General features: G+C 44.3%; 1 protein-coding gene across 1 annotated transcript in view; it reads right to left on the minus strand.

The window, feature by feature from the left end:
• LOC144752372 (butyrophilin-like protein 9) overlaps positions 1–14,361 on the minus strand; it is a 401,025-nt gene extending 386,664 nt beyond the window's left edge. Inside the window, exons 1-2 of the mRNA XM_078640307.1 lie at positions 14,252–14,361; positions 2,159–2,235 (exon numbers count right to left, since the gene is read on the minus strand). Coding sequence (XP_078496433.1) covers positions 2,159–2,234 — 76 coding nt within the window. The 5' untranslated portion in view covers position 2,235; positions 14,252–14,361. The remainder of the gene's footprint in view (positions 1–2,158; positions 2,236–14,251) is intronic.
• Between the last annotated feature and the right edge of the window lie 13,619 nt (positions 14,362–27,980).

Below are 27,980 nucleotides of genomic sequence, written 5' to 3' on the forward strand. Positions count from 1 at the left end.
GGCCATATGCAAATCAGTCTGACACTGTGCCTCATGGGAACAGTCCAGCCCGAACTGCCAAGCCATGTCTTTCCTGGACCGGAATCAAGCATCCTAGGAACGGTTTCTAGCTATCAGCCGTCATCAGCCAGGATAGCTTGACTCCAGTGGCGTAGTGAGCACAGGATTCACGTCAGGGCATCCCTTTCCCACATAGGGTGAACAGCAAAACACACAAGCTGATGGAAGGAATGTTGCACATTGGTAAAACATTCACCCCAGTCACAGATCTGGGTTTTATCCATTGTTACCTTAGACACTCTTCCATGCTATCTCAGATGTTCTTCAATAGATATAATACCTCTGTTATATAGTTCTCCTTAGTTACATCAACTGTGTTGGAGGCTAGTTTATGAATATATATATATATATATATAAGTTTTTTATAAAGTCTGCCATATGGATATACCACCTTTGCTGGGAGTTGCTCCATGCAACACCACTTCTGCTAGGGGGTATTCCAAAGACACGGTCTCACGCACCATCCTTTTCAGGTGCCTACTTGAGAGTCATCCAAGAAACCACACTTTGCTGGATCTGATTCTTCATAATGGATATCGCACAGGCTGTCATCCTGGCATCTTACTTCTCTGAAGCTTGCAAACTCCTCTGCAGAATGCCACAGTGTTCACTTCTCAGCCCTACCCTCTTGAATGCATGCATGATCCCTCTTGTCAACTTCATCTGTGCGCATAGCACCAACATCCTCTCCCACACAGACAGTGTGTAATTTTTACTCTCCCTTTCAGACAAGACTTCCAACACAAGAAACAAGTTTACCGTCTGCATGACCGAAGTTGCTAACTGGTCGAAAGCAGTTGTCTCAATCTAAACACTGGCAAGACAAGAGTAGTGATCTTCAGCAAGAACACCCCACCATGGCATTCCAATCGGTGGCCAGCCAAACTCAGACCCACACCAGGAACCCAGAAATAATCATGGACAGCAAACTTTACATGATGACCACACAAGTCAATGGCGTCAATGAATCCTGCTTCCACATCCTGAGGATGTAGAAGATGATCTTCAAAAATTTTCCAAGCAACACTAGAAAAATTGTCATTAAGATTTTAGTCACCAATAAGTTGGACTATGGAAGCACACTTTATTCCGGGATCATCAATAAACTCACCAGAAGACTAATCATCCAGAACTTGGGAGTAAGACTCATCCTGAACCTCCAATACAGAATGCACATCACACCACACCTCAGGAAAATCCACAAGCTCCTGACACACAAAAACACTCAGTTCAAACTCTTCACGCACACATGTTCAAGGCACTACACAGGTCTCAGCTACCTGAACAGTCACATCTCTTTCCACCAACCACCCAGGCACCTCGACTCAGCAGGACGTCTACTCACACACACCCCACACATACCAGGATCAGGAGAACAGGACTTCTCTTATATTTCTCCTAAAGCATACATTTCTCCTATAGCTGAGGAACAGCCTCACACTCCACATCAGAGCCTCCTCCTCACTTTCACTTCTTGAATTCTGCAAGGAGCTGAAGACCTGGCTTTTCAATTAACCAACCAACTATAGGCAAGGCTAGGCACATACACCTGCTCAGTGACAGGATACCCCCACAAGTGCTGGTGCGCTTTACGAATACATATTGCATAACATGTCAGCCAAAAGGATGAGTCAGAAATGCAGTGCCTGGAGATCATGAGTTCAAATCCCAAAAGGTAGGATTAGCCTTTGATTCTTCCATTGGTCAATAAATTGTGTATTGATAACATATTTTAATTAGTGCATTTAGAAATGGAAGAAGTGCAGTATTTAGCACTATATTTGACACGGATAAATATTTTTTTTGAATCTGGAATCGAAATCAACTCAGATAACAACGTACATATATGTTTTACCACAATATTGTTTCAGTTATATTTTGGTGGAGAGTCTAACAGTGTGTTTCCCCCAAAGTGGTTTCAAGCCTTTGCAGCAGAACCCACATTATGAGAAAGGTCTCCCTACACTGTGGGAGCTGTCTTTGAATATGAGGGACTTTCTTCCACAAATATGGTGGGTTCAGGGACTCTGCTAGACTAGAGGATTGTACAATTAAAAAAGGCCAGAAAAGATAAAACAAGAAAACAGAGTTAACCTACCTGAAACAGGTGGTTCATGGTACAGACACAGCACCAGCAGTGAGAAGAGTCCTGGCAGGCACGGATGCACCATCATTCTGTGAGAGGAGAAATAACAAATCCCACAGGTTTCTCATAGAGATAACAGTGATGAACAAAACAATGCAATGAATGAAATAACCACACTTCTCACTAAGGTTTGTGTGTAGAAGGCTGCAATACTTGCTAAGAGTTGTCATGCTTATACTGGACCACAATATGGCAGATGTGCATTACCAAACAAATCTTTACAATAAAAGTTAAATAATACATACAATTTACAAAATACAAAATGAAACAAAATGTGAGATATTATTGTATGCAATGTCTTAACAATTTAACAAAATGAACGGAGAAAGAAATTCATACTATTAGTTCAGATCACAATAATCTTATGCTTAGTATACAGCGCCCCAAAAAGCTACTAACTACACCTCTACTATTTTGCTTGAACAGATTCACTTCACTGTCACTCATTAGTATTAACTATGGTATGAACTGCATATTGATTATTAATCAGGATTCAGTCTAACAATAACAACACGTACAAGGTAAGGGTCCTCCCCACTGGGCCTACGTTCAACTCTGTTTATGGATTTGTAGAGCGCATGGCTGCCCAAAGGCTTCCCAGCGCTAGGAGAAAGTTGGCAGTCTGGGTGCAAGGATATTAAAGGAAGAGACAAGTTTTAAGTATTTTCCTGAATGCCAATTCATCAGTCAACAGATGCAGTTCCATAGGCAGGGAGTTTCAAAAGCTAGGAGCTAGTTGCGAGAAGGGTCTACCGCCCCACCTAGATCTCTTTATCCTAGTCTGTTTTGTGAGTAGATCTGCTGAGGATCTTAGGGGTCTGCCTGGGATATAGTGTGTGACAAGCTTTTCGATTAAGGCCGGATCTAAGTATTGCTCCATGGGCAATACTTAGTGACTTGAACTTGACCCTGGCCTGGATAGGGATCAAGGGTAATGTCTTCAGGGCTGCCTTTGCTGACTTTTGTCTTGGGATGTGCAGCAATATCGTATTTGGGTGCGCCAAGATCCAGAGTTACCATAATCCAGCTGCGACACCTCTAGGGCCTGGACCATGGTTCTGTGAGTATGTTCAGGAATAAGAGGAAGGATCATCCAGAGCATGCACAGAAGTCCAAAGCATACACCTGATAGTTTCTTGACTTGAGTTTCCATGGACAGACTTTTGTCTAACCATATTCCCAGATTTTTAACAGCATTCTTTGGGAAAGGGGGTTCTTCCAATTCTGGAGGCCAGCTGATAATGCTGCTTGAGACCGCCTTATTGCCCAAGAACATGAGCTCTGTTTTTCCTCCATTCAGATTTAGGCTACACTTATTCATGCCAAATGTTACTTGTACCATGCACGGTGCCAGGTATTTGTGCATGGATTGGGGGCCTTCCATTACTGATAGAATCAGCTGGGTGTCATCCGCATATAACACTATGGATAATCCAGATTCTTGCACTATCTGTGCTAGTGGTTGCATATACAGGTTAAATAGTGTCTGGCTTATTGCAGATCCCTGTGGGACTCCACACAAGATTTGGAGGGTGTTAGATAGATGCTCACCTTCCAGTAATTGGAAGGATCTATCTTCTAGAAATGAGGTTTTTCACTTTAGCACAGAGCCTGTAATACCCTCTTCCTTTAGCCTGCGGATTATGGTATAGTGATCCACTGTATCAAACGCAGCGCTAAGATCCAGAAGCAGGATAGCTGCTGTGCACCCCCGGTCTAGGATTCCCTTTAGTTCCTCTGTGACCACCAACAAGGCTGACTCTGTGCTGTGTTGCAGTCGGAACCCATGTGAGTGGTATGCAACACCTGATTCCCTTCTAGATAATGGACAGGGCCTGATTGATGTGTTTTCAGTTATTTTGCCTAACAGTGGCAAAAGTGAGATTGGTTGATAATTCCCTGACTCTGCCGGGTCTAAATGGGGTTTTTTCAGCAGTGGCTGGATTATGGTGTGTTTCCAGGTTTTGGGGATAATCCCTTGTGTAAGAGAGAGTGATATGAGTGCTGCAGTAGTAGACCTAGATCTTTTACCTACCTGCAGCAAGATGTCTGGTGGAATCGGGTCTTGTGGATAAACAGATTTAATCTTCTGCAGGATTGAGGTCATATCTTCTTCACTTAGACCTGTGAAGTGATCTAGTCTCTGTTTTAATTCTCATTTTATAATTGATACTAGGGTGAACATCAGGGCTGTTTGGACTACTGTTTCTTTGCAGGGAGTTAAACATTATTTCCACCTTATCTTTGAAGAGTTTCGCCATCTGATTACATCTCTCTTTGGATGAGGAGTGCTTGTTTGTTTCCTAATCAGTGGAGGTTAAGGAGCGCACTACCTCAAATAGCTCTCTTGAGGAGTTACATGCTGAATTAATGTTTCCATCACAATATTTGTCTTGGGCTTGGATCATCTCATTATGGTACTGTCTAATACCCAGCTTGTATTGGCTTTTGATGTCGGGATCATAGTTCTTCCTCCATTGTCTTTCTAATTTCTAATGCTCTCTACACATAAATTAAATATTTACTCGCTGACTGAGTACAGGCATTGTCATCTCTTTCAAGCAAAATCCTCTAATTATCTGTTTTTTTCACTGTGTAGATTCACATGGTCAGTATAAATATTCTTCACAGTTGTACAAAGATCAGCAATAGGTCCTACAAATCAATGTTTGTTACATGGATCTTTTCACCAAACTGTATAGTACTTTCACCAGTCGCCTCTGCCTAGGCTCTCATCACACCATGTGGCAGTCACAGAATATAAATGGAAATATAAACTACTTATTTCAATAGCAAGTTAGTGAGACCAGAAGTGTAAACTTAAATAATGTGACTTTCTCATTGCTATAATCTGTCCTTTACTTTCCCACACAGAACAAACTGAAACATTTATATTTTATAATAATAAAAAATCAGTTAATCATCTTTAAAAGATCATTCACGCTGCAATGCTTTTAAAAGTTAAAACATTCTGTATGTGTGATATCTTCTAGAATGGATTCCAAGGACTTTGCCCTCAACCTGCGCTTGGTGCAAACGCATATACGGTTTATCATTCCTATTGCTTACACGTTTCAGTTGTATTCCTTAGCAAAGCTTGTTGTGCTTCTATTGAAAAAATCCTTGCAGCTGTGCAAACAACTATTTTGAAGGAGGGAAAACATATCTTTGTTTTTTCTCCCGTACCAGCACTAGAAGCAGCCACCAAGGCAAGCATTCCTAATGCTCAGGCCATATACAAGAGATGGGTTCAGTGGATGTAAAGTTTCAATATGATCCAACTCTTTGCACACAAGTTTTCCTTCTACATGAACAAGATGTTGTTCTGACTCCTTCTACTTTACCCATTGAGTCTTACCAGAGCATATGCTATAATGATGGTTCTGCCCAACCTGCACTAGGTATGAATAGGTTTTCCTGTTTTCAGTTTCTATTTTTGGTAAATTCTGGTGGGGTTTTTTTCAGTGTTTTCAATATCTTAAAAACAGTTGTTATCAGTGGTTACACATTTTCGCGCCACTAAAAACAACAGAAAAAGTGTTTTTTCGGTGTTTATGGAACGTTTTGCTTTTATTATTACTTGCTTTCTGCTGTGAAAGAACATGGTATATAGACAGTGTACTTATAGTGTATATGAGGTCCAAATTAATTTTTGCAAATTAATCTTATTGTAGTACACCATACAATACTTCTTCAGTAAGTCTTTGGGTCATGTGCGCTCGCTCTTTCCTTCCCATGTAAACTTCTGTGAAAGGGCCCTCTCAGCATTCATAGCCCATTGGGCTGAGAACCATCAGCTAAGGGACACAGTTGGGAAGACTCTTTCTTTGATGCCACATAAAGCACAAAATGATAAGTATTTGCGTTTTAGTCCCTGTGCATTAGAAACCAGTGCACCAGAATGGACTAAAAAGTCAATAGCATCCCTCATTAACTCTTAAGATTGTAAAGATGCTTTCAGCATACCATCTAACATGTGGCAAGGATCTACTACGGGGAATCACTTCAGCTCAGGTATCAATTTTGACAGGTCATCACACAACTTTTTTATATACGTTGCTGAATCACTGCAAATACAAAGAATAGCACTCCAATCTTTGTTGAACTTGGAAAGAACCTTTTTTGCAGAGCATTACAAGTGACACTATGTTCCATGTTTTCCAAAAGTTTGGTGTCATGTTTTTACCAGTATCCCGGAAGCTTGGTGATATATATACTTGTCACTATACCTTGCATTGAATGTTTAAAGCCTGAGGTGTTGGCAAACTATGGTCTGATGTATTGAGGGTTTTAACCCATTCTCTGTGGGTAAATGTGATGACACATATTAGGAAAGATTTTTATGAAACCAGCCATTTTACCTCTCGGTGAAATAATCAAATGCAGCCAAAATATCAAATATGAGTTTGATATTTCCTGATTCTCTAAAGTAATTAAACTAGACCTAAAACATGAAACTAAACCTTGCATCTTTAGACCAAAGGCCACAAAACTGAAAAAGTAAAAGGAAGAAGAAACAATGTTTTAGTGGCATCCCTAAAGAACAAAACTCAAGCAGAATAATGTTAGCCAGTCTTTCTTACTGCTATTTGTATAACAAAGTTACATTGTATTGACCCATTCAGGAAGAAAAAAATGACTTTCACTCTTTTTCCTTTCTTTGAATGGCATTTAGTTTGTGGTTGTCCAGGTGTTTTTTCCGTTATTTATATGTTTTCACCGGTGAGGGCTATTTTTCTTTCAGTGGGGTTCTATCAGTTATTAAACCTAAAACCCCACAGCCTAGGTATGAAGTACAAAACTCCACAGCCTGTGCGGCTCTACAAGCTGTAATGCATGATGATGAGTTCATCCCACAGCACACTCACACTAAAATCATAGGTGATAGCACTGCTCAACATTCAGAATTACATGCCCTGTTACTTGCATCCAAAGGCTGACTCATCTATTCCCACACTTATTGTGTCCAATTCATCCTTTTGTGTGCAGGGTTACAATGTTGATTTCCAGCATTAGTGGTTGAATGGAATCAAAGATTCAAAGGGAAAACCTATAAATATTAAATAGCTCTGGGGAAGGTAGCTATTTTACAAGACAAGCTCCATTTGTTCATGTAAGGCACCATTGAGGCCATCAGTGTGAGGGCTTTCACGCTAAAGGAAAGCTAGTGGCAAAAGCTGCATTTTAGACCGTCGGAGTAGCAGTCTTAACCAGATCTTAAACAAAGATCAACACAGATATTGAACAACCATAAATGCAACCAAGCAAGCAGGGAAGTCTCCTAAAGGCTTTACTCTCACATACTCCTACACCCTCAATTCAGATAACATTTCTGTACTCACAATACCAGCAGTGGGAGACATAATAATACCTAATAGTCTATCTAGTTTAGCTTTCATCAAATAAGCACATAAGGGGTGGGCTTCTGCACATGCAGTAATTAAAGCAACTTTAGTAATGGTACAGCAACCACTACTGGTAGCCCAGTTTATATAAACATACTATGGACTATGTTAGACAGTATGACATTTGTAAAAATACTTTTGCCAACTCTCCTTATGATTTCGAATAGCCCCTCTGGGTGATTCATTTGAACCACATCGGTCCCCTCAATCCAGCTAACCCATGCAAGTATATGTTGGTATCGAGTGATTTATGTTCTGAATTCCTATACGTTTGGCCACAGAAGCAAGCTCTTCAGCAGTAGTAAAAGATTTGCAGTTTCTAGTGTCAATGGGGGCAGTTTACTCATTTTTTTCAGATAACGGTCCTGCATTTGCCTCTAAGGCTTACTTGGATTCAATGTCTGCTCTGAGAGTTTATCTGCAATTAAGCCGCCCATTCAAAGCTGAACCGAACAGCATTGCAGAGAGCGCCTGTGGAATTTTTCAACAGGCGATGCCTGCTGGGAGGAAAGTTCAGGTCCTATCTGGTACCACAGTCTGCATAGAGTTCAGAGAGAATTAAATAAATTGCCTAGATGAGTATTGGGAGGAAGCACTTCTTATGAGTTTCTCTTCGAAGTTCCTATGTATATGCCTGGCTTAAATAATTCTGAGAAGGTGGCGGTTAAAGATATATTTGACATGGAGGAACGTTTGAATGTTTTACAGAGTATCCAAGACATCAGAGACATGCTGTCTAATACAAAGAACTCTGACATCTCCACCTGTGAAGAGAAAGTTATCACTGCTGCTGACGGTCAGTTTCCCAAAGTTGGGGACTTAATTCATGAGAAACTCCATGGCAAGCAAGCTTTTGAATCAATGCACCAAGGAACTATAGACTTATCAACCTACTTGATATTGGAGAAAAAATATTTGCTAAAATAATATTAGGTAGGTTAAAGACTTGGCAGAAGAGAGAGCAATTATTCCAGTGGAACAAGGCGGGTTCAAAGAAGGCCATTCTACAATAGACCACTGCTTTGCCCTATGGGCTTTGGCCCGGAAATCAATAGAACAAAATGGGAAGTTGCACTGCTGCTTCGGTGATTTTCGGGCCGCGTTTGACTCTGTGGACCGTAATAAACTCTGGGAAGATCTGTCAGGATATGGAATTCCGGATGGCTTATTGATGATCTTGAGAGATCTTCAGAGAGGGAATTGGGCCCAGGTTATTAGAGATTCGCATGGGTCACTAACTCACAAGATATTGGTAGGGAATGGCCTTAGACAGGGGTGCGTTTTGGCACCCCTGTTATTTTCAATCTTTCTGGCAGATCTCCCTGCGACACTTGAAGTAGAAAGAAGCGCAAACCCTAGAATGAGCGGGCATAAAGTGCCTTGTCTTCTATATGCTGATGACCTAGTCATCCTGGACCAAACAGAAATAGGACTTCAAAGGAAACTAAATGCTTTTAAAAGCTATTGTGACAGGATAATTCTGACTGTAAATATGGAAAAAACTAAGGTTTTATGTTTTGGTAAGAGTACGAAGAACTTTAACTGGTTTTGGGGTAATGACAAACTAGAGGCAGTCAAGGAATATAGATATCTAGGCCTCTGGTTTGATAGTGCGCTAAAATGGCGCACTCATTTGGAGGCTCAAAGAGCCAAAGCTTTTTCATCCACATGTGGGCTGAAAAGGTTTAACAAAGAGTATGGTGACATGACTCATGAACCAATGTTAAAGGCATGTGGAGCAATGATCCCCCCCAAGTATTGCATGGGGCTGAGGTGTTATACTTGAACGGTAAACATGAGTTGGACCAGGAAGAGGGAAAAATCTTAAAAATGCTATTGTCCTTACCATACTGTACCATGGTTCAAGCAATAAGAATGGAGCTAGAGCTAACCTCATAGACTGTACAATCCCAAATGGCCCTGGTAAGATTTTGGAAGCGCCAAGACCCAGGAGTGACACTAAAGGTCTCACAATGGTGTAGAGATGTGATCCAAATAAGTAATCTTGTCTGGGCAAAGGATGTGAGTAAAACTCTCCAGAAAGTAACAGGGCGTCTTAATGTGAAATTCTCCCAGGACGCCTTGATAGCCGATTTTACTAAGAAAGCTCTTAGGGAACAAGGCCAGTCACTCACCAAGGCGTAGGACCTAGTTTATATGTCAGAGAAAAAATCAGTCCAGTGGTTAAAAAAGTCATGGGTTAATGATGGCTGGTTCACGTATTTGGACATACTGCCCAAACCAAGCTCTGAGACATGAAATTCTTAGAACCCGGGTTGGGATTAACCCTTGGAAGATAGATGGAAAATTAAAGTCTGCTCTGATTGGCCCAGAAGGTAACTGTAACTGCGGGCGTGGCCTAAGACATGATATGCTGCATATTTTACTTGATTGCTTATTTGTACACGATATAAGGAAATTGTTTTTACGTCCTATATTCCTATCACATAAGATAACCTCACGTGCCCAGGCGATCTGCCTACTTACCGATATGCCCACGTTAGAAAGTGCAATTGGATTGGGTAAATTTTTGAAGGTTTAAAAGAATTTGGAAGGGAGATTTTGAAGGAGGGGCACTGATTTTTTAAGTCATTTTAAAGTTTTATAAAATGCAAATTTTCAATTTTATTCTTTTAGCGATTATGAGATTTCTGTAAAAATAGGGTGCATTGTATGTTGTATTTCTGAGGGCACCACCCTCTTTTAACTTTCCAATAATATGCATTGAATTTTATCTATTTAAGATGTAGTAGAATTTTGTCTGTTTGTACTCTTTTTGATCCTGATTGTGTATGTTCTGTATTGTTTAAAAGACCAAGGTCTAAATAAACAAGTTTTTCTCTCTCTCTCTCTCAAAGCTTTTGAATCATCCTACAGACCACCTGTCTCTGGTCTTGGGTAAAAAAGGTAACAGAGCTGTTATACTGCCTTTTTTGCCTGGATCAAGAATAACCAGACAAGTGTCTATTGATCACGTTAAAGAACACTATGTGGCTAGTTCTCTACAGCAGACCACTGATGGCACCAAGAAAGGTTCAGAGTAGCGCCTCACAGCCTCCCCCTACTCTGAATGCCGTATTCCATGGATAAAGCAGTAACATGACTGGCTTGATTTCCCAGCTGGGGATAATTGAGTGCAACACTCTACGCAGAACATTAAGTTCAACAAACACAGATGATGCTGAAAACATGACAGTGGCGACTGTCTACCCTAATTCCATAGTTTTCTATGAAATTCAACCTGATGCTACATCATTTGAACAAGTACCCTTTCAAGAGCCTCAAGAGACCAACAATATTTAAAATAACTCTGGATATTTCACAGATTTTTCAACCCTTTATACAGTCTCTTACACCAAAGACTGCTTTGCATTTGTTAATGGTTTTGGGACAAGTTGTTGATTTCACTGTGGTCCTGCGCCTGGATCGCTTTGGAAAATGTTATTCTCCTTTTGTGGTTGACAATGATACTCTTTGTTTAATGGACTTTTTATCCCTGTGAGGACAATTGCCTCACCTGTGGTTCTTGAAGTGTAGGTAGCCTCACTCCTAATCTCACAGAGCCCAAAGAAGGTTTTACTTTGCAAAATTACAGCTTCTCCTGTTCCCCAGTATGTGGAAAAGATCCCATAACAGATTATGGAACCCTCTGAAATATTCCAATTGCCTTATGTGATAAAGGTTTCAATGAATGATGTGATAATATCTGGTTCTATATCAGATGATTGGGACATTGAGACTCTTAAAAGAATGATTTCTGATTTACAGGTATAAGCTACTTTGAATAATAAAGATCCTTATTATAAGGAAATTGATTGTTATGACTACAACACACATTATTTCACACATAGGCTATCTATCCTAGAGTAATTCATAATTGCACACAATAGGAACATTGTGAGGACCTGCTCCCTGATAGTCATTCTAATTTCTGCTGACAGATCACATCCTTCAGCCTACCATTTCACACAGAGGCTACAACATCTTCCCAAAAATATGATAATTACCAACAAGCTGATTTACTCAACTTAGTTTAGTCAAAATCATTCAAGGATATTAGTCTTGAAAGTAAATGTTGATAAAAAAAAGTATTTGGGGAACCCCTTTTTCGCAGGCAGATCTAATGAAAAGATGCCTCATTTTGGGCCTGAATAATTCAGACAGAAACAATCTTTCTAAACAAAACTATCCAACAGACCGCCTGTCTGGGATGTGGAGCAATGAGAAACTTGAAGAAACCTTTTTTTTTTTACCAAAGTTGACTTGCCCATGCTGAATAATTGGCATATCCAAATGAATATGTCTTTCTCACACATAAATGAGATGATACAACATGGAGCCTATAATCCCACTGAACTGACTATCGAAAACAAGACTTATGGCCTTATGATTCTGACAGCTACATGCAACGTTTTCTTTCCAACACTCCTGGAACTAAAATTAATCATCCAGATCAGTGTTATCATACACAAGCACCTGTAATAGTTACCACATACAGTGTAAGTAAGCTGTGCCAATGATAGCTGTAAAGGAACCCTTTTACCTAATTAAGGAAAATATGATATGGATTTTTCTGATTTCTTTCTGACCATGTTCTAAAAGAAATAAACGTTTCCTCACCACAGGATTATACACTATTTGTAATGAATTAAATAAACATTCAGGAAAAGGTGCTGCAGAAAGAAATTAGACAGTTAGACCAAGAAAACAATGGAATGTACACACTTTCTAAGAGAGTGCACTCATTAAACCAGATTCTGTCCACAGCCCTGTTTCAGCCTTCAAAACTGAAGATGCACCATTTACCGTTAGTGACACTCCAACTATCTCTTGGCTTATGCATGCTTATTTCCTTGTCCATTTAAACCTTTTATTTTCATGACAGTCAGAAATATAAATCCTGTGGCTGGTATGAAACCATGTACAATGCACAATTGCTCTATTTATGGAAGTTTCCTTTTTCTCACATTTGTTTAAATGAAAATGAATATGACTTTTGGCATAGCAGCACAGCAAACTGCAGAAATCCTCTTGGATGCTCCCTTCAATGAGACACCATATCCTTCCACGGAATGTGTAGGGCTTTAATGCCAGGGTTAAACTGTGTTTTACCTGTTTCCCCCATTGCCTCCATTCCTACTCATCAAGAACGCCTGAATAATGGTTCTCATTTATTTCTAGCAAATGTCACCTGCTGTGGGTTGGAACTCGGACAGCGGTACCTGATAACAGTTACAGAAATTATTCAGTGTGGTGGAACGACCTTGTATCCACTGCCTTAAAATAGCACTAGGCGCATCCCTTGCCTTGTATAAACCTGACGTCTATGTGTTTTGATAATTGAAACATGCTAATGTCTGTTCTCTGGCAAAAGATGTCCTTTGACTTTAGAGGCTGATGTTTATAATTTGCAGACAGACAGAATTGTTTCAGAACTGCAGGAGCTGTTACACATGCAAGACACAACACAATGAGCAGATATTGCATGAACGATTTTTAATTCATCGGTTTTGTGCATCTTTTTAAAGAACATTGGATCTGGTTTGGTGACTTGGTTTGATGCAGTATTTGAAATTATTCTGTCATTTTTTCATTCTTTGTTCTCCAGCCTTCTTGGAGCATTTCCAGTCACAACACTGTCAATCAGCTGAGGTATCATCATCTTTCTCCTGTTCCAACCCCCTGCCTTCCATCATGTACATACACATGATACATGTTTTGCTGAGCTTACAGAAACTCCCCACACTTGCATGCACAGCCACCTCTCTTCTCAGAACCCACCTACCTTCTTTCAAATAGGTATGGTGCACTTCTGCCTTTTGGCTAGCGTCTTTAAAACTCAGTATGCTTACATGCAACAAACCCATCACTAAAGGAGAGGCCAAGGACTGAATGGGCACAGAGGAGTTAAACATTACATGGTGGTGAAGTCAGAATACGTGTGTTCGTTGATTTCTCTTTCCTTCAGTAAATTTGTCTAGCTCCTGAAGCCTGCATGTGTGATTGGTGACTGCCCTTGTGTGTTGTGGATCTGTGTGTGTCTACAGGGTTCTCTCTTTGAGCATTAAAGTGTTTGTGTGCATCACTCAGTGACTGCATGTCTGGTAGTGTCTGCGTTCCATGTGCCCTGATATTTGTAGGTCATGTGCGCACTGACAGGTGTGTGCCTGGACTGTGTGTGTTTCTGTCTGTATGTTGAACTGTGTGTGCATGAATGCATGCAGGTGTGCTGCTATAGGTGCGCCTTATATTGATATGCATGTTGCTATCTTCATATGGGTGTACAGGTGTGTTCTCTATGCCAATACATGCACGCACAGAAGAAATGTCGGAGCTGTGGCTTTGTCGATGCTTGTTTGAAAGCCACTATAGGTCGCTCTAATGGTTGCAGGTGCATTTGTCTCCTGTCTGCCTGTATCTTTCCAGATTGTAACTACCAGTTGTTTTAAACTTTGTTGCAGGGCCCGAGGTGAAGTGCTTTGCAGCCACAGCATGTCATGAGCTTGCCAGGCTGCAGTTGGCTCTAAGACTCGTTTAGCAAAAGAAATGAGCCTGGCCTGGGAGGGACAAAAGTGCTTTGTGCTATTTTCACAACAGGTTTAAATATGCGCTGAATGAATGTTGATAAATGGTCACTCACCTGCCTGAAGACAAGAACCTCTCTGGGCTCAGGGACCAGGTGCAGCCAAGAAACTTCTGACAAGAGTGGCCAGGCTGCAGCTTTGAATTATAAGGCAACAGCTGGGATCAAAGTCTGAATTCTGGCCTCGATGGTGATTTCCACATGCGGACATGTAAACAGTGCAGTTTAGAGGAAGCAGGGTTAAATACACAGAAGGGCGGTGGCAGCCCCCCTGGAGTTCATGCCAGCTTGATTACAGCTTGTGTCTCCTCACAGGGACGGATGGCTGTGCCCTCTGTGCCCTTGATGTGCTGAGGGGCTTCAGCTGCTGACCCTTCTCCAACAGTGCACCGAGAATGGGGCACATGTATGTGCAGGTCCATGCCGCCTTCTTTCACCCCCCCCCCATCCCCCACTGATCACAAAATGATGAAATCTCGTTTTCAAAGACTGGGATGAAATGAGGAATTACTGGGTGAATAAGACCCCGGATTACAGTTTCCATCTCAATCCCTCTTGTCTTTGTGGCCCCTCAGGCTCAGGCTCTGGTTCATCGGGGATTCGATTTTCCTCCCCCTGATTTACGCCCCCAGTTTGGGTAACTCCAGGGTATGGACGGATTGTCCAGTTTTCTGAGTGACTTGTAACGAGGGCCTTTATTGTCAGAGTGAAGTCCTTGGCTGTGGGTGTCCTTCTGAGCACCGCATGCCCCCTGGTGAGATGGAGGCCATGTCCATCAGAGACAGAGAGAGTTTCATCCTGAGCCCACCCTAATACCCCCGACCCCCCATGCAGAATCAGAGATTAGGGGGAAGTGGTGCTTTCCCAGGGGGAGCCTGTGATACTGGAGCTGCTGTGGTAACTGCATCTGTCTGCGCAAAGGATTCAGGGTAAGAAGCCTTGGTGGAGTCTTAGAAGGAAAAAGGTACCACAGTAAACAAGCAATGGCAAAGCCAATAGGTCTGGCACTGGCTGCTAAGCTATTAACTTTTCCAATGCTCGTTCCCTTTCAATCGTGTTTAGCAAAGTGTAACAAACATCATTCAAAGATGGCTGCATACAGATGCACAGGTAGTGATCTCTGAATCACTTTAGGTTCCTAGATTTAAAGGTTGGTGCTGCTAATAGTGCACCCATGGGCAGGGCCACGGTGCAAGCACCAGCAGAACTTGGTGAGTCTCTGGCAGTGTGGCACTCTAAAGGACAACAGCTCTGACGTTGGCATGAAAATACACCCATCAAACGTAGCACCTTAATTTAATTACTAATCGAATATACTGAAGAACTAGTCGCAAACATTGAACACATTTTCATGCTGAGTGCAAATCCAAAATGCAAGGACTAATTGATTCTGCACACCTTCCAATGATTTTATAAATATTAGCCAATCTGTCTGGCTTTTCTGTAATGAAAGTTAAGTGACTTCCAATTTTTGCTATTTTGTATGTGTGCTGGCTCCATTCGGCCATCTAGCAGCCTGCCATGCTCTTGAAGCTGGCACCATCAATTGTATGTACCCTCTTGGCATAATTAGAAGACATCTCTCTGAGATGCCTGCTCCACACTCCCTCCACCAAGCTGTGTGAGCACAGTGTGTTAGTGGCTCAAACAGGATATTGTTCATAATGCTGCAGAACTCACCTTTTACTGTTAGGTGGTGTGGTAATCAATCAATCACAATCTATGCGATTTAAAGAAGAAACTTACCTGCATTAAAGAAAAACAATTATGAACCAGCGACAAAATGTACACAATTATAGCATAGTTTTCCACTCGATATATCTTAGAAATGTGAAACAGCAAATATTTTATTGATTACTTTTCGAGGAAAAAAAATAATCAATACATCCTTTTGTCAGTATTTCTTTTCTGGCATCTAATTTTCCAGGACTAGAAATCCAGCAGTATAGGAATTTAGTTGCATGGAGTTCCTTGCCTTCTGGAGCCTCGCACTGAAATGAATTGTGCGCTTTTAAAATTCGTAAAACTCCGACTATGACTCAAGTGTCATCAAAAATGTACTGAGAATTAAAGGACATTTACATTAATCAAGATAACAGGATGAAACAGCAAAAATGCGCTACTCAAAGGCCACTGGAAATACAGTGGCATAAGAAGTGCCTCCAGCAATGGAATGTATGTGACACCCAGACACACGCCAACACTCACATGCACTGGCCCAACAGGCCACTGCGCTGCGTCCTACATAAATATGCACATTTAAAGTGCCAATATGGTACACAAGTATCAAAGTGACATCTATTTGTGGTCACTAAGCACTCTTCTGGAGTTCACTTTTAGGTGTTAATTTACACTATGTGTTCAGAATATCAGAGTTCAGTTATGGGTTGTTGGAAGTTGTTTCGTTATGTGTGACAGATCTGCATTTACTCTCGGTCCGTCAGTTTGGCGGCGTGGAAGCGGGCTGCCACACCGGCGCCCGCTCCTACACCGCCAAACAGGGCTGCCGGCCGCCCACCAGATTCTGAGTATTATCGTGGTCTGGCGGCTGGAGTGAGCGGCATATTCTAGCAGTTCAGTTTAAAGGCACATATGTGAGCCTTAAACTGCACCGCCGCGGGACCACCAGTGCACGTGTCTGCACATCATGGACTGTGCATTCGATGCCATACAGGAATTGGGTGCATGCACACAGGGGGGCACAACATGTGCCTCCCTGTCTGCACCCCCATGCACAGGACCAAGATGGGGCCCAGTAGGTCTGCCTTTCTTTCCTCATCGCCAGCAATTTCATGGAGTAAGAACCTCCATGATACCGCTGGCGGTGAGGAAAGTTGTAATATGACCAAGCATATTGAAGTCCTCCTGGAGGTGACGGCTGTTCCATGGCTGTCCGGCCACCCAAGTTGTAATCCAGCGGTCAGACTGCTGGTGCAGCGGTAGCTGGACCACCACCGTTGCGCCACCATGAGTTTGATGGTGATGGGGTTGAATGCCTGCTGGGGTCAGCAGACCACCACGTCTATGTTTGCTTTTAAATGAAGCAAATTCTTTTTTTTATGCATCCCGTTTTTCTTGAGACCACTGCCTGTTTTCAACTTTCTCAAAGGGGAAGGGGTCCCTTAGGGACCCCTTTCCATTTGCGAGCAGATTACCACCAACTTTGAGTTGTTGGTAAAGTGTGAATGTATTGCAAAAGATTTGTGCATAATAATGTGAATTGGTATTTGGAAGCGACACCCTGAAAACGCCCCTTCCTGATACCGAATCGCCGACCTAATTTGTGATTCGGTAATAGGTTACTGAATCACAAACAAGGCTGTGTACATTTTAAAATGCCTTTTTGCATTTGTAAATTGCCTGATTCTTCAAATTGGGCACATTTGCAAAAGAAAAAAAAGCTTTGTACATATGTCCCAAAATGAGCCCAGAAGCAGGTGGCCCAGGAATGTTGACCAGTATGACTTACCAATCAGAATCAGACACTGACTGCAGGAAGTTGCAAGAGGCAGTAGCAACTCTTCTGATTAGAGGTCATCTCCACAGCACAAGTGTCCCAGCAGTTATCCTGGCATGCATGCCTTTTCTTTAATCACAAGGAGATCTTGAAGGGCCCAGCAGCTTAATGCTTTCAGTCAGAAGCACAAATAAGTGCTCACTGCCATTTTCCACATGCCATGAGCCTGATTTAAAAGCAGGGGTCTAGCTAAAGGAGCAGAGAATTGGTGATTTAAATGTGTCAGTGTGGTAATGGGGGGGCTATGACTGAATGGTTTAGTTTAACCCTTGCTATGTCAGATTTAGCTGAACTGTTCTAGTATTAACCAACAACTTATGGCAATGGAATAAAAAGTGCAGATTCTCAAGGCCTGTCTCCCCAGATAACAGTGGCCTTCGTTGTGTGGGCACTCTAATGAATACAGTCGGGTAATTCTACTGTTTGCTCATAACAATCAGGCTACGCATGCGGCCAATGCTGCTGCCTTCCCTCGAGTCTTGCTAGATAAAAAAACGGTAAAGGAAGAAAAAAATTTTTGGGGAACAATTACACATTTGCTCCAAAGACAAGACACTGAAGGGGACTTCCTTCAAAGCTGGTGTGTACTTTTTCCAAAATGCCATCACTCACTGGGAGAGAAGCCAATTGTTCAAGTAGGCTGAGTCATTGCCCGGTGCGATATGCTGTGCACCCATGGTACCCCCCAACATACACAAGGTGGCAGGCAGGCATTATGATGGCAGGCGGACTTAATGGTACACGGGACCCCCCACCAGAGTTGCGGCGGTCCTGCCATGGCAATTTGGATGCCACCGCCACCCGGGCATCCCACATATATTACAATCGGCGGGCGGTGCTGTTAGCAGCACCTGCCATAATGCAATATATGCATGTTGTGCATTTGCATGCACAAAGTGACAGGAACCGCGTGGTGCCTGCCACCTTGTGTATGCCAATGTTGGGGGGTACCATGGGTACCCCCCAGTACAGCCCCTCACCCCTCTAGGGGCCCGCAACGGGCCCCCAAAGTAAACTTCGCAGGCCATTCCATGGCGGAGTCTCCGCCATGGAAAGTTACTCAAAATGGCACATCCTAATATGGTCACCATATTGAGGGCCTTTTCCACCCGGCCGGGAATCCAACCGGCGCAAAGCGGCGCATGGTCTTTCCGTCTGCAGCGGTGCCCCTCGCCAGGCTAATATGGCGGGGGCGAAGATGGGTATTTTTTTTTTCACTATTATTTAAAAAATAACAGCAAGAGGAATTCAATAAAACAGTACACACAGTCCTACTTGTTGCAGTGTTAGGAGGTCAAGTGCAATTCTATGTTGAATAGTCATGGCAGCCACGGAATTTATTTCCATCTGGAACTGGTGAAATGCATCTCTTGTTGCACTGAATACTAAAGCTGGCTCAGCAGACACGTTAACATGGGCCAATTCTAAATCATAAACCCCCATATCCAGTAAATAATATACGCATTACCTCAAAGAATAGAACTTGTCTAGCCTCCAGAATAGGCGCATGTATATCTCTTTAAAATCTGTGAGCAAAACACCCCAAATTTAATGGGTCATGGGCTGCAATGTGCATCACGATTGAAATGTTCGGTGTAAGATACGAAATACGGCAAATGTCTTGCATCATCCCAAATGCAAAAATCGCAATTTAAGGAATCTCTAAATTGAGATTCCTTAAATTGCGATTGCATTTAAGGAATCCCAAATTGAGATTTCTTAAATGTAATGAAACAAAGTAAAAAAAATTGCGATTTCGCTAATAGGGGGAGCAAATTAGAATGAAGTTGAACTTCATGGTAATTTGCAAAAACTTTGAAAAATGCACTTTTGTGAATTTTTTTAAGTTTCATGTTGCGCACACACATACCCTTAGGACATGTGTGTGCGCAACATATGTGCACAGATTAATTTCAGGGGTGCAACAGGGTGTCCTTTGGACACCCCTGCACCCTTGAAATTGCATTCTCAATTTGCGATTCGCTAATTGCCAATCACAAATTGAGAATGTCTTCCCATTCATTCCTATGGGCCTCTAGGCCCATAGGAATGAATGAGGAGGTATTCCTTAATTGCGAGTTGCAATTTGCGAGTCGCAAATAAGGAATATTAAGAAATCGCATTTTTTTTGCGATTTCTTCATGCATAGCCTTTTGCTATTCCTTATTAGCGAATCCTTATTTTTCGCTAATAGGGAATTGCAAAATGGATGCTTGATGCATCTGGGGGATGATCCAAGCCTGTTCCAACAGAAGCGTCATCCCTGCGGTGTTTTGTAGAGGGCTACTTTTTTTTAGCTCAGGAGTTTAATGGAAAAAACAACCTAAAAACAAACGAATACGTCTTAATGATAGTTTGTATGAATTACCAGCATACAATAAATATTCAAACTAGTATTGCATCTAACAGAGGCAGGTAACAAGGCCTTGTGCACTAAATAATGGAGTCAAACGGATACTTACTATTGGTATTTTTTTCTAGAGATTTTAAAAAAGACACATATCAATATCCTTTGGGAAAGGAAAATACGCCCAATGCATGGGGACAATTACATTCTGAAACCACCTGGTAGGCAAAACTGAAACCTGGAATGGAATGGCTGCTATGCACTAAACACCACATTTATTTATGAATTTCTGATGGGCATTTTTATTTTTAAATTGCACCTTTCCTTGGAAAATGGGCACCATTTCTGTGAGAGCAACGTAAACGAAAGGTGCACAACAGATGTGCTTGTGCAGTTTAAAGCCTCAGTGAGAGCTGACCAGTGATTTAAAAAATATATATTTTGTATTGGAAAACAGTTTAACTTTGAGAGCGGGTGCACACTGGGGCTTTTATGCAATGTAGTCGCAGTGTTTCCGGGGGTTACCAACACTGCATCTCATTTAAATGTTGTCTTTCAGTTTTTATTTTGCATAAGGAACTGGGCTGTTGCAACCTCAAACCCTATTTCTTTTTTTTATGCTCATGACGTGTTCTCGTTCTTTTTGAATCGTCTATCAATACTAAAAAGACACAAGGAAAACTAAACTTGTTCAGCTTTCGTTTGCTATTAAAAAAAACTCTTTGGAAAGATGAAGTGTTGCACTTACGATGTTTGTGCTTGGCTAAAAGAAGTGCCTAAGGTTTATTTGTGATTACTGTTTATGATATCTGTTTGCAAGAAGCGGTTCGTGGAGGCCTGAAAGGGGCTGCTGGTATGGTGGGGGTGGCACCTGGACTGCGCCCATACCGTGGGAAATATCTTACCCAAACCCATCGCCCTGGTATCCCAATAAAATTAGCCAACAGGGAGTTGTAGTTGTTGTGGTCGTTGTTGGCCGCAGTTTTATTCGGATTATACACAGACTGGTTATCCAATCACCGTTAGCATGAACCCTGGTCACATTGTGTCATTTGCGAACTGCCATATCTGGGTCATAAATCATATCTGGGTCATAAATCAAACATGTCATCATCATACTGTGCAGATCATATGGTGGTACATTCAGTTTGTAAATGGCACGCCTAAAACCAGTTCTTTTGTTAGTCCTTGGTAGTCCTCTTTGTCGTGTTACTTCTGGGACCACCATTTGGTTGGTCACCCACGCCCTCTGCGTGTAGGGAGGGGTAGCTTCTCCAAGGAGTTAGGCCCCCAACTCACTACCTTTTTGTGCCCTGCCATCCGGCCGGGTCTGGGCCGCGAGCGGCGTCTCCGTTTGCTACTCCCCTCCTTGGCCCGGCCACCTCACCCTGCCGTGCGGCATCCCAGAATGAGTGGCCTACTTCCTACACACCGCCCTGTCAATGTGTCTCCTTAGCCAACAATTGTACCAATTTCCGCCAACGCTTGTGTTGCTGTCCAGCACTGCGACATCTGCTGGTTCCTAGGTGTGGGTGGGTGGGTCCAAAAAAATGCAGGTGCGCCGCTCCGCCCGCTCCACGTAGTTAGGAGCTATCTGGGGGAGCGGTTGCTAATATCCCCCCTCGCTCTTCCCGCCAACCAGGTGCTGTTCCCCCATTGGGGGGTTTGTACCCAGCAGAGCCCCCCCATTGGCCGGGGGTTTCTTGGCGCCACTGTGGTGCTCACATATGGGGTGGTAAGCCTCATTTGCTGCTTCTGGGCGCTTTTGGGCGCCCAGAACTGGTTCTCCCACTGGGGCTCGGCGTGGGTTGTGGCGCCGGCCCCTGAGCCTCCCCACCCTTCGGGGGGAGCGGTGGCCTCTGCAATAACCCATGCACTGCGCCCATACCGTGGGAAATATCTTCCCCAAACCTATCGCCCTGTATCCCAATAAAATTAGCCAACAGGGAGTTGTAGTTGTTGTGGTCGTTGTTGGCCGCAGTTTTATTCGGATTATACACAGACTGGTTATCCAATCACCATTAGCATGAACCCTGGTCACATTGTGTCATTTGCGAACTGCCATATCTGGGTCATAAAACATGTCGTCATCATACTGTGCAGGTCATATTGTGGGTCATAAAATCATACATGTCATCATCATACTGTGCAGATCATATTGTGGTACATTCAGTTCGTAAATGGCACGCCTAAAACCAGTTCTTTTGTTAGTCCTTGGTAGTCCTCTTTGTCGTGTTACTTCTGGGACCATTATTTGGTTGGTCACTCATGCCCTCTGCGTGTAGGGAGGGGTAGCTTCTCCAAGGAGTTAGGCCCCCAACTCGCTACCTTTTTGTGCCCTGCCGTCCGGCCGGGTCTGGGCCGCGGGCGCCGTCTCCGTTTGCTACTCCCCTCCTTGGCCCGGCCACCTCACTCTGCCGTGCGGCATCCCAGAATGAATGGCCTACTTCCTACACACCGCCCTGTCGGTGTGTCTCCTTAGCCAACCATTGTACCAATTTCCGTCACGCCGCAGGGAGGCTAACGTCTTCCTGCGGCTCCTCCCAGCTATCGTGTTTTTTGTGGCCTGCACGAGCCATTGCGCACCGCAGGTTATTCAAACTTGACTCTCAACCTTTCTTATGACAGCTTGTACTCTGTTGTGGCCGAACAGCTCTGGGCGACCGAGGTAGATCAAAGACACCTGTCTAATGTATTCCGTACCCTTGGTCCTGCTAAACTTGTGCACTGCTATGTTCCATTTCCTTCTGCCGTTGTCCCCTGCTCTGTAAGACTCGACGCCTCTCCGCCATCTCCCGCTGGTCGTCTCTGACAATATGATTGTTGTGCCGCCTTACCCTGCGGGTGCCTTTGCGAGGTCAGCCTGAATGGCCTGCCCCCCTTTGCCTTTCTCCCCCATTGGGGGGGCCGGACATTGCCCCCCGAGATGATTAAAAGTGTCCAGGTGCTATGCTGCATCTGACAGCAGGTCTCCCAATGTTACTGGACTTGCTGGCTCCAGCTCACTCCTGGCTGCCCCAGCCAGAGGATGCACGCCTCTGTGCTTGCTTGCCCTCCTGTGGTCTGCCAGCGCCACCATGTCTACATCCTGGACCCAAAGGGGGTCGGCCAATTACCCACACCAGCCGTGGGCGTTTGACTGTTGGGAAAGAAATGCCCAGTCAGGCGGTGGTTGCAGCGCTGAACGGCCCCAAGTTCCAAAATTTTTTTTTTTTTTAATTTAATAGCATTTGTTAAGCGCCTGGTTGCACAAGGAACAGTGCGTCCCCGCGCTGACAATCCCACTAAACATCTCTTCAGCTTAGCTCACAGAGGATGAACTCAGGAATAGGGAAAACAGTATTGATTATGTTTTGGGGAAGAGATGGGTTTTCAGCCTCTGTCTGAACCTTGTTTCAGATGGTTCCATCCTCAATTCGATGGGTAGGTCATTCCAGTCTTTACTGGCAAGGTGTCTAAAGGACCGTCCTCCCATCCTTGCTCTGTGGATCCGCGGAACCACTAATAGCATGCTGCCCATAGGCCTGAGATGGCGTGAAGGGCGGTAGATTGGGAGCAAATCCTGGAGATAAGGAGGAGCTTTTTTGTGAGCTATACGATGGGTAATGCACATAGTTTTAAATTTAATTCGTTCCTTTATTGGAAGCCAATGTAGGGAACGTAATGCATGTTTCCCAGATGCCCTCCTGGGGAGGTTCAGGACAAGCCTGGCAGCTGCGTTCTGGACGCGTTGTAGCTGTGCTAGGCCTTTTTTGCTGAGTCCACAGAGTAGGGAATTCCCATAGTCTAAATGGGAGGTGACCAAGGCATGTACCATTGTTTTCCTGGTGCTGGGGGGCAGTAGGTCCAGGATTTTCCTCAGGACCTTCAAAATGCCATAGCATTTACCGGCCACATTACCAACATGATTAGTGTAGGCTAGATTGGAGTCAAGGAGAATGCCAAGGTTTTTAACTGTGTCCACCGGGGAAGGGACAGATCCCAGTTCTATGGGCCACCAGGCAGATGTCCAGATGGAGGGACAGGGACCAACGATAAGAACTTCCGTCTTATTACCATTGAGGCGGAGATAGTTATGCTTCATCCACCCATCAAGTGCCACCAAGCAGGCCGAGAAATTCTCAGCATCCACAACTGGATCACGGGACAAGTTGATCACCAGTTGTGTATCGTCTGCATAGGAGACTATGTCAACACCGTATGACTCCACCAGTTTGGCCAGGGGTACCATGTACAGATTGAATAACGTAGGGCTCAAGATTGAGCCCTGTGGAACCCCTTGTCTAAGACATCTTATACTGGATTTACATGGTGGACAATGCACTTGAAATCTCCTGTTCTTAAGGAAGGAAGCCAACCACTCATGGGCAGGCCCGGTTATTCCCTTCATACTCAGACGGTCCAGTAATACTGAGTGCGATACGGTGTGAAACGCCGCACTTAAGTTCAACAGGACCAGTGCGGCCGTGTGACCCTCATCCGCCCTACACCGCAGTAGTTCTGTCGATAGGAGGAGAGCGGTCTCAGTCGAGTGTTTGGCTCTGAATCCCGACTGAGACGAGTGGAGGAGCTTATTTTCCTCCACAAAGCTCACCAGTTGTCGGTTAACCAATTTCTCTACTACCTTCGCACAGTAGGGAAGAAGGGAGATTGGTCTAAGGTTGTCTAATTGAGTTATGCTTATATGGGCTTTCTTTTTTATCGGGACAACTTGGGCCAGTTTCCAGCTGTCCGGAACTAGATATTCATGGAAAGAAAGAGAAGCCATGTTACCTATGTGCTCCGCTACCAGGGGAAGATGACTGCGAAGAATTCTCGCTGGGATCGCATCTAAGGGAGAGCCAGAGTGAATGTCCGATACGATGTTAATTAGCTCCTCTGCTTGGGGGACCACAAACTTCCTAAGTTTTATCATGACCTGATTATCACAGTTAGGGTCTGGCGAATCAGTGGGTTCAGGATTCACCTGACTGTTCCCTCTTTCTCTTGGGAAGGAGGGGGTCTCATGACGCCCTGCCCATGGGACCCTGCCGTGCGGCATCCCAGGGTGACCTGCTTTGCCACTCACCCTGCCGTGCGGCATCCCAAAGTAAATGGTCGTGACCGCCGGCGGTGTGGTCTACAGTAGCTGTGGAATGATTTGCCCAAAATCGCCGGATGATCCGCGTCATTGCCGAGCCTTGCATCCATGTACACGGGTTCGAGGTCGAGCTCCCTAGCCGTTAGGCCAACTCCTCTCTCACCGGATGTAGGTTTTTTTTTTTTGTGTGCCCGGGCCCGCAACCAGTCCGCTGCCCGGATTCATTCCTCTGGCATGTCGTGCTGCGATGCCAGGGCAGCTGCGTGATCCTGAAAGGGTGGGGGAGAGGCAGTGGCCTCTAATGGCAGCCCGGCTAGTGCTAAGGTCTGGCGCATCACCGCTGCCCCTTGGCGCATTGCTTAAGTTGACCCCCATCCTGATGTTTGCAAAATTGGCCCTTCGCCCGCCGGGCGTACCCCCGTGTATCTGAACAAGCAGCACTCACGCAGTACTTGTTCCTTCTGATGTAATGCAGTTGTATCACTGCACCTTTTCCTGCTTGTTCCCTTTTCCTTTTTTTTAATTTTTTTAAAATAATTTATTTACTTATTTATTTATTTATATATATATATATATATATATATATATATATATATATACACATGTATATATATATATATATATATATATATATATATATATATATATATATATATATATATATATATATATATATATATACATGTCTTCCCCGTGTTATCTCCTCCGATCCTGCCCTGGGTCTGAGGTCTGTGGCTTGTAGGCACCGGCCCGCTGTTCCCTGTTTCCTCTGTGTCACCAGTTCGCTGGTGGGGAAAGCGCCAAGGGGTGCCGTAAAAGGTGTTGCTTGGCAACGTTGGGGGTTTGCATTTACCTTTGTACCCAACGCGAACACCTCCATCCGCCGGCCTAACTTCTGAAAACCAATGGGACGCCTGCTCCCCACCTGAGCCACCCCGCTCTTTTCCACCCTTTTGGAGCTGCCTTGAGTAAGCGGGATGCTGTGGGATCTTCCCCTGTGTGATTTTTGTCCAATGGGCTATGGATGCCACATGGGCCTGTGCCCATGGCCATGACTTTTTAGACGTGAATGCCCCTGTTGTGCGGCTCGCTCCATAGCTCTTTGTGTCCCTTCCCTGCCAGCCTGTGTGCATGTGCCCCATTCCTCATCATCATTGCTGGCTGTCCCCTGTATGTGGGCACATTTAGTGCGCCAGCACTCTAGGCGATATGGGGGGGTTATATTTAATACACCAGCCTTCCACCTTCTCTCACGCGCCTGTGCTAACAGCACCCATTTATGTAGGTATTATTTTTACGCTGCAGAAATACTAAGCGTTTACTGCCTGCAAACCTAACGGTTGGCCTTGCTCGGCATTGAGAGTCAGGGCTAGTTATACCGAACCTGTTGTCAATTTGTAGTAGACTATAGTGGTGGTCCATCATACCCTAGGCCCTGGACAGGTTATACCTGACGTCCATCTTGCCTCCTAGCTCACAAATGGTTAAGGCTTTCACATTACCACGTTTAATAGTTACTTCTCAGTGCTGTGCTGTCCTTGCCGTATTGTAATGTCAAAGCCTCGATGTGTTCGCTGACTACGCTTTTTGGAAATTGGAGGGGCCATTGGTCGCCTTTTGGCGCCACTGGGCACTCTCCTGTTTTTGGCGGGAGGCGTGACACGCTGGTGCCTCTGGGCGCTTCAAAGCGTCCCAAACCAGTTTTACACTGTGGGGCATGGCGCAGGTTATGGCGCCGGCCCCTGAGCCCCCCCCCCCCCCCTTCGGGGGGTGAGGTGCCTCTGCAAATACAGGAGCAGTCATTTGATCTCCTGGTGGCACGTAGGGACACAAAAGGGGCACAGTAAAGAATACTCCTTACGAAGACCAGTTGAACAGTTTAACTGGTTTGGAGATACTCTTTGTGAATATTCTTTGTTGGGCCTTGAAAGTGAGCGGAAACAACACATGTTGACTAAGCGCTAGTTTTCTACAGGGGAAGGCGAGGACATCACGTCCGCACAAATAACTGAACTTGCATCTAATGCAGCCGCCAGAAGGCGGAAATCTGGCAATAATTTCCCCACGTATTAAATTTAATCACACATTTTTAAAACACTGCGCATGAGCCTCGCCCTTCATCATTGGCTGAACACGTAATCAATTCAATCACATAGTTTTAAAAATTACTACGCGGCACAGTTGCTACTCCATTCCCTTATACGCTATAAACACGTACGCGCATGTTGAAACCTGAGTCTGTGTGCCCAGTCAGGTGGGTGGTAGATCTGAGGAGGTGCTGAGGCCATCTACCCCTCCGACCCCCGTCATGATGCTAGTTCTTGAGTTACCTCGTACCGTCGCTTAACCCCTGATTGCACGTGCGTGCGGGCTTGGCCAGTCCCGAGCATGCCACTTACTATCAGCGCCATATACAATGCTGGTGAGATGCCCGACTTGCACCTGCAACCAGTACTTCTTCTTATTGGCTTTGTGCGGGAAAAAAGCTGGGGCCTTGTCGGGCATTAAACCTGTGTCCTTGGGGGCTAGCACAGACCCCTGCAGTAGTTGAGTTGGCCCCCTAAGCCACCGGACCTGCCGCCTGGTATACCCCTTCTACTGGACGAGCACCGCCCGTCCCTGACTGCGATCTGTCTAGGCAGCTGGGAGCCGGAGGCGCTGTCCCAGTCGCCAGCTCCTCGTTTAAATGGTGGTCCGACTTTGGAGCCGGAGGACCAGGCGTGGGATAGCCTACAATGCATCTCCCGCGCGTTAGCGGACCCCAGCTCTACGCCTTCTGTGAAGTGCCATTAGTTTTATATAGCGCGAACTAGACCCGAACTGAACCGAGTATCAGAGCGCG

Source organism: Lissotriton helveticus, chromosome 5_1 (genome assembly GCF_964261635.1).
Source record: "Lissotriton helveticus chromosome 5_1, aLisHel1.1, whole genome shotgun sequence".
Taxonomy (NCBI): domain Eukaryota; kingdom Metazoa; phylum Chordata; class Amphibia; order Caudata; family Salamandridae; genus Lissotriton; species Lissotriton helveticus.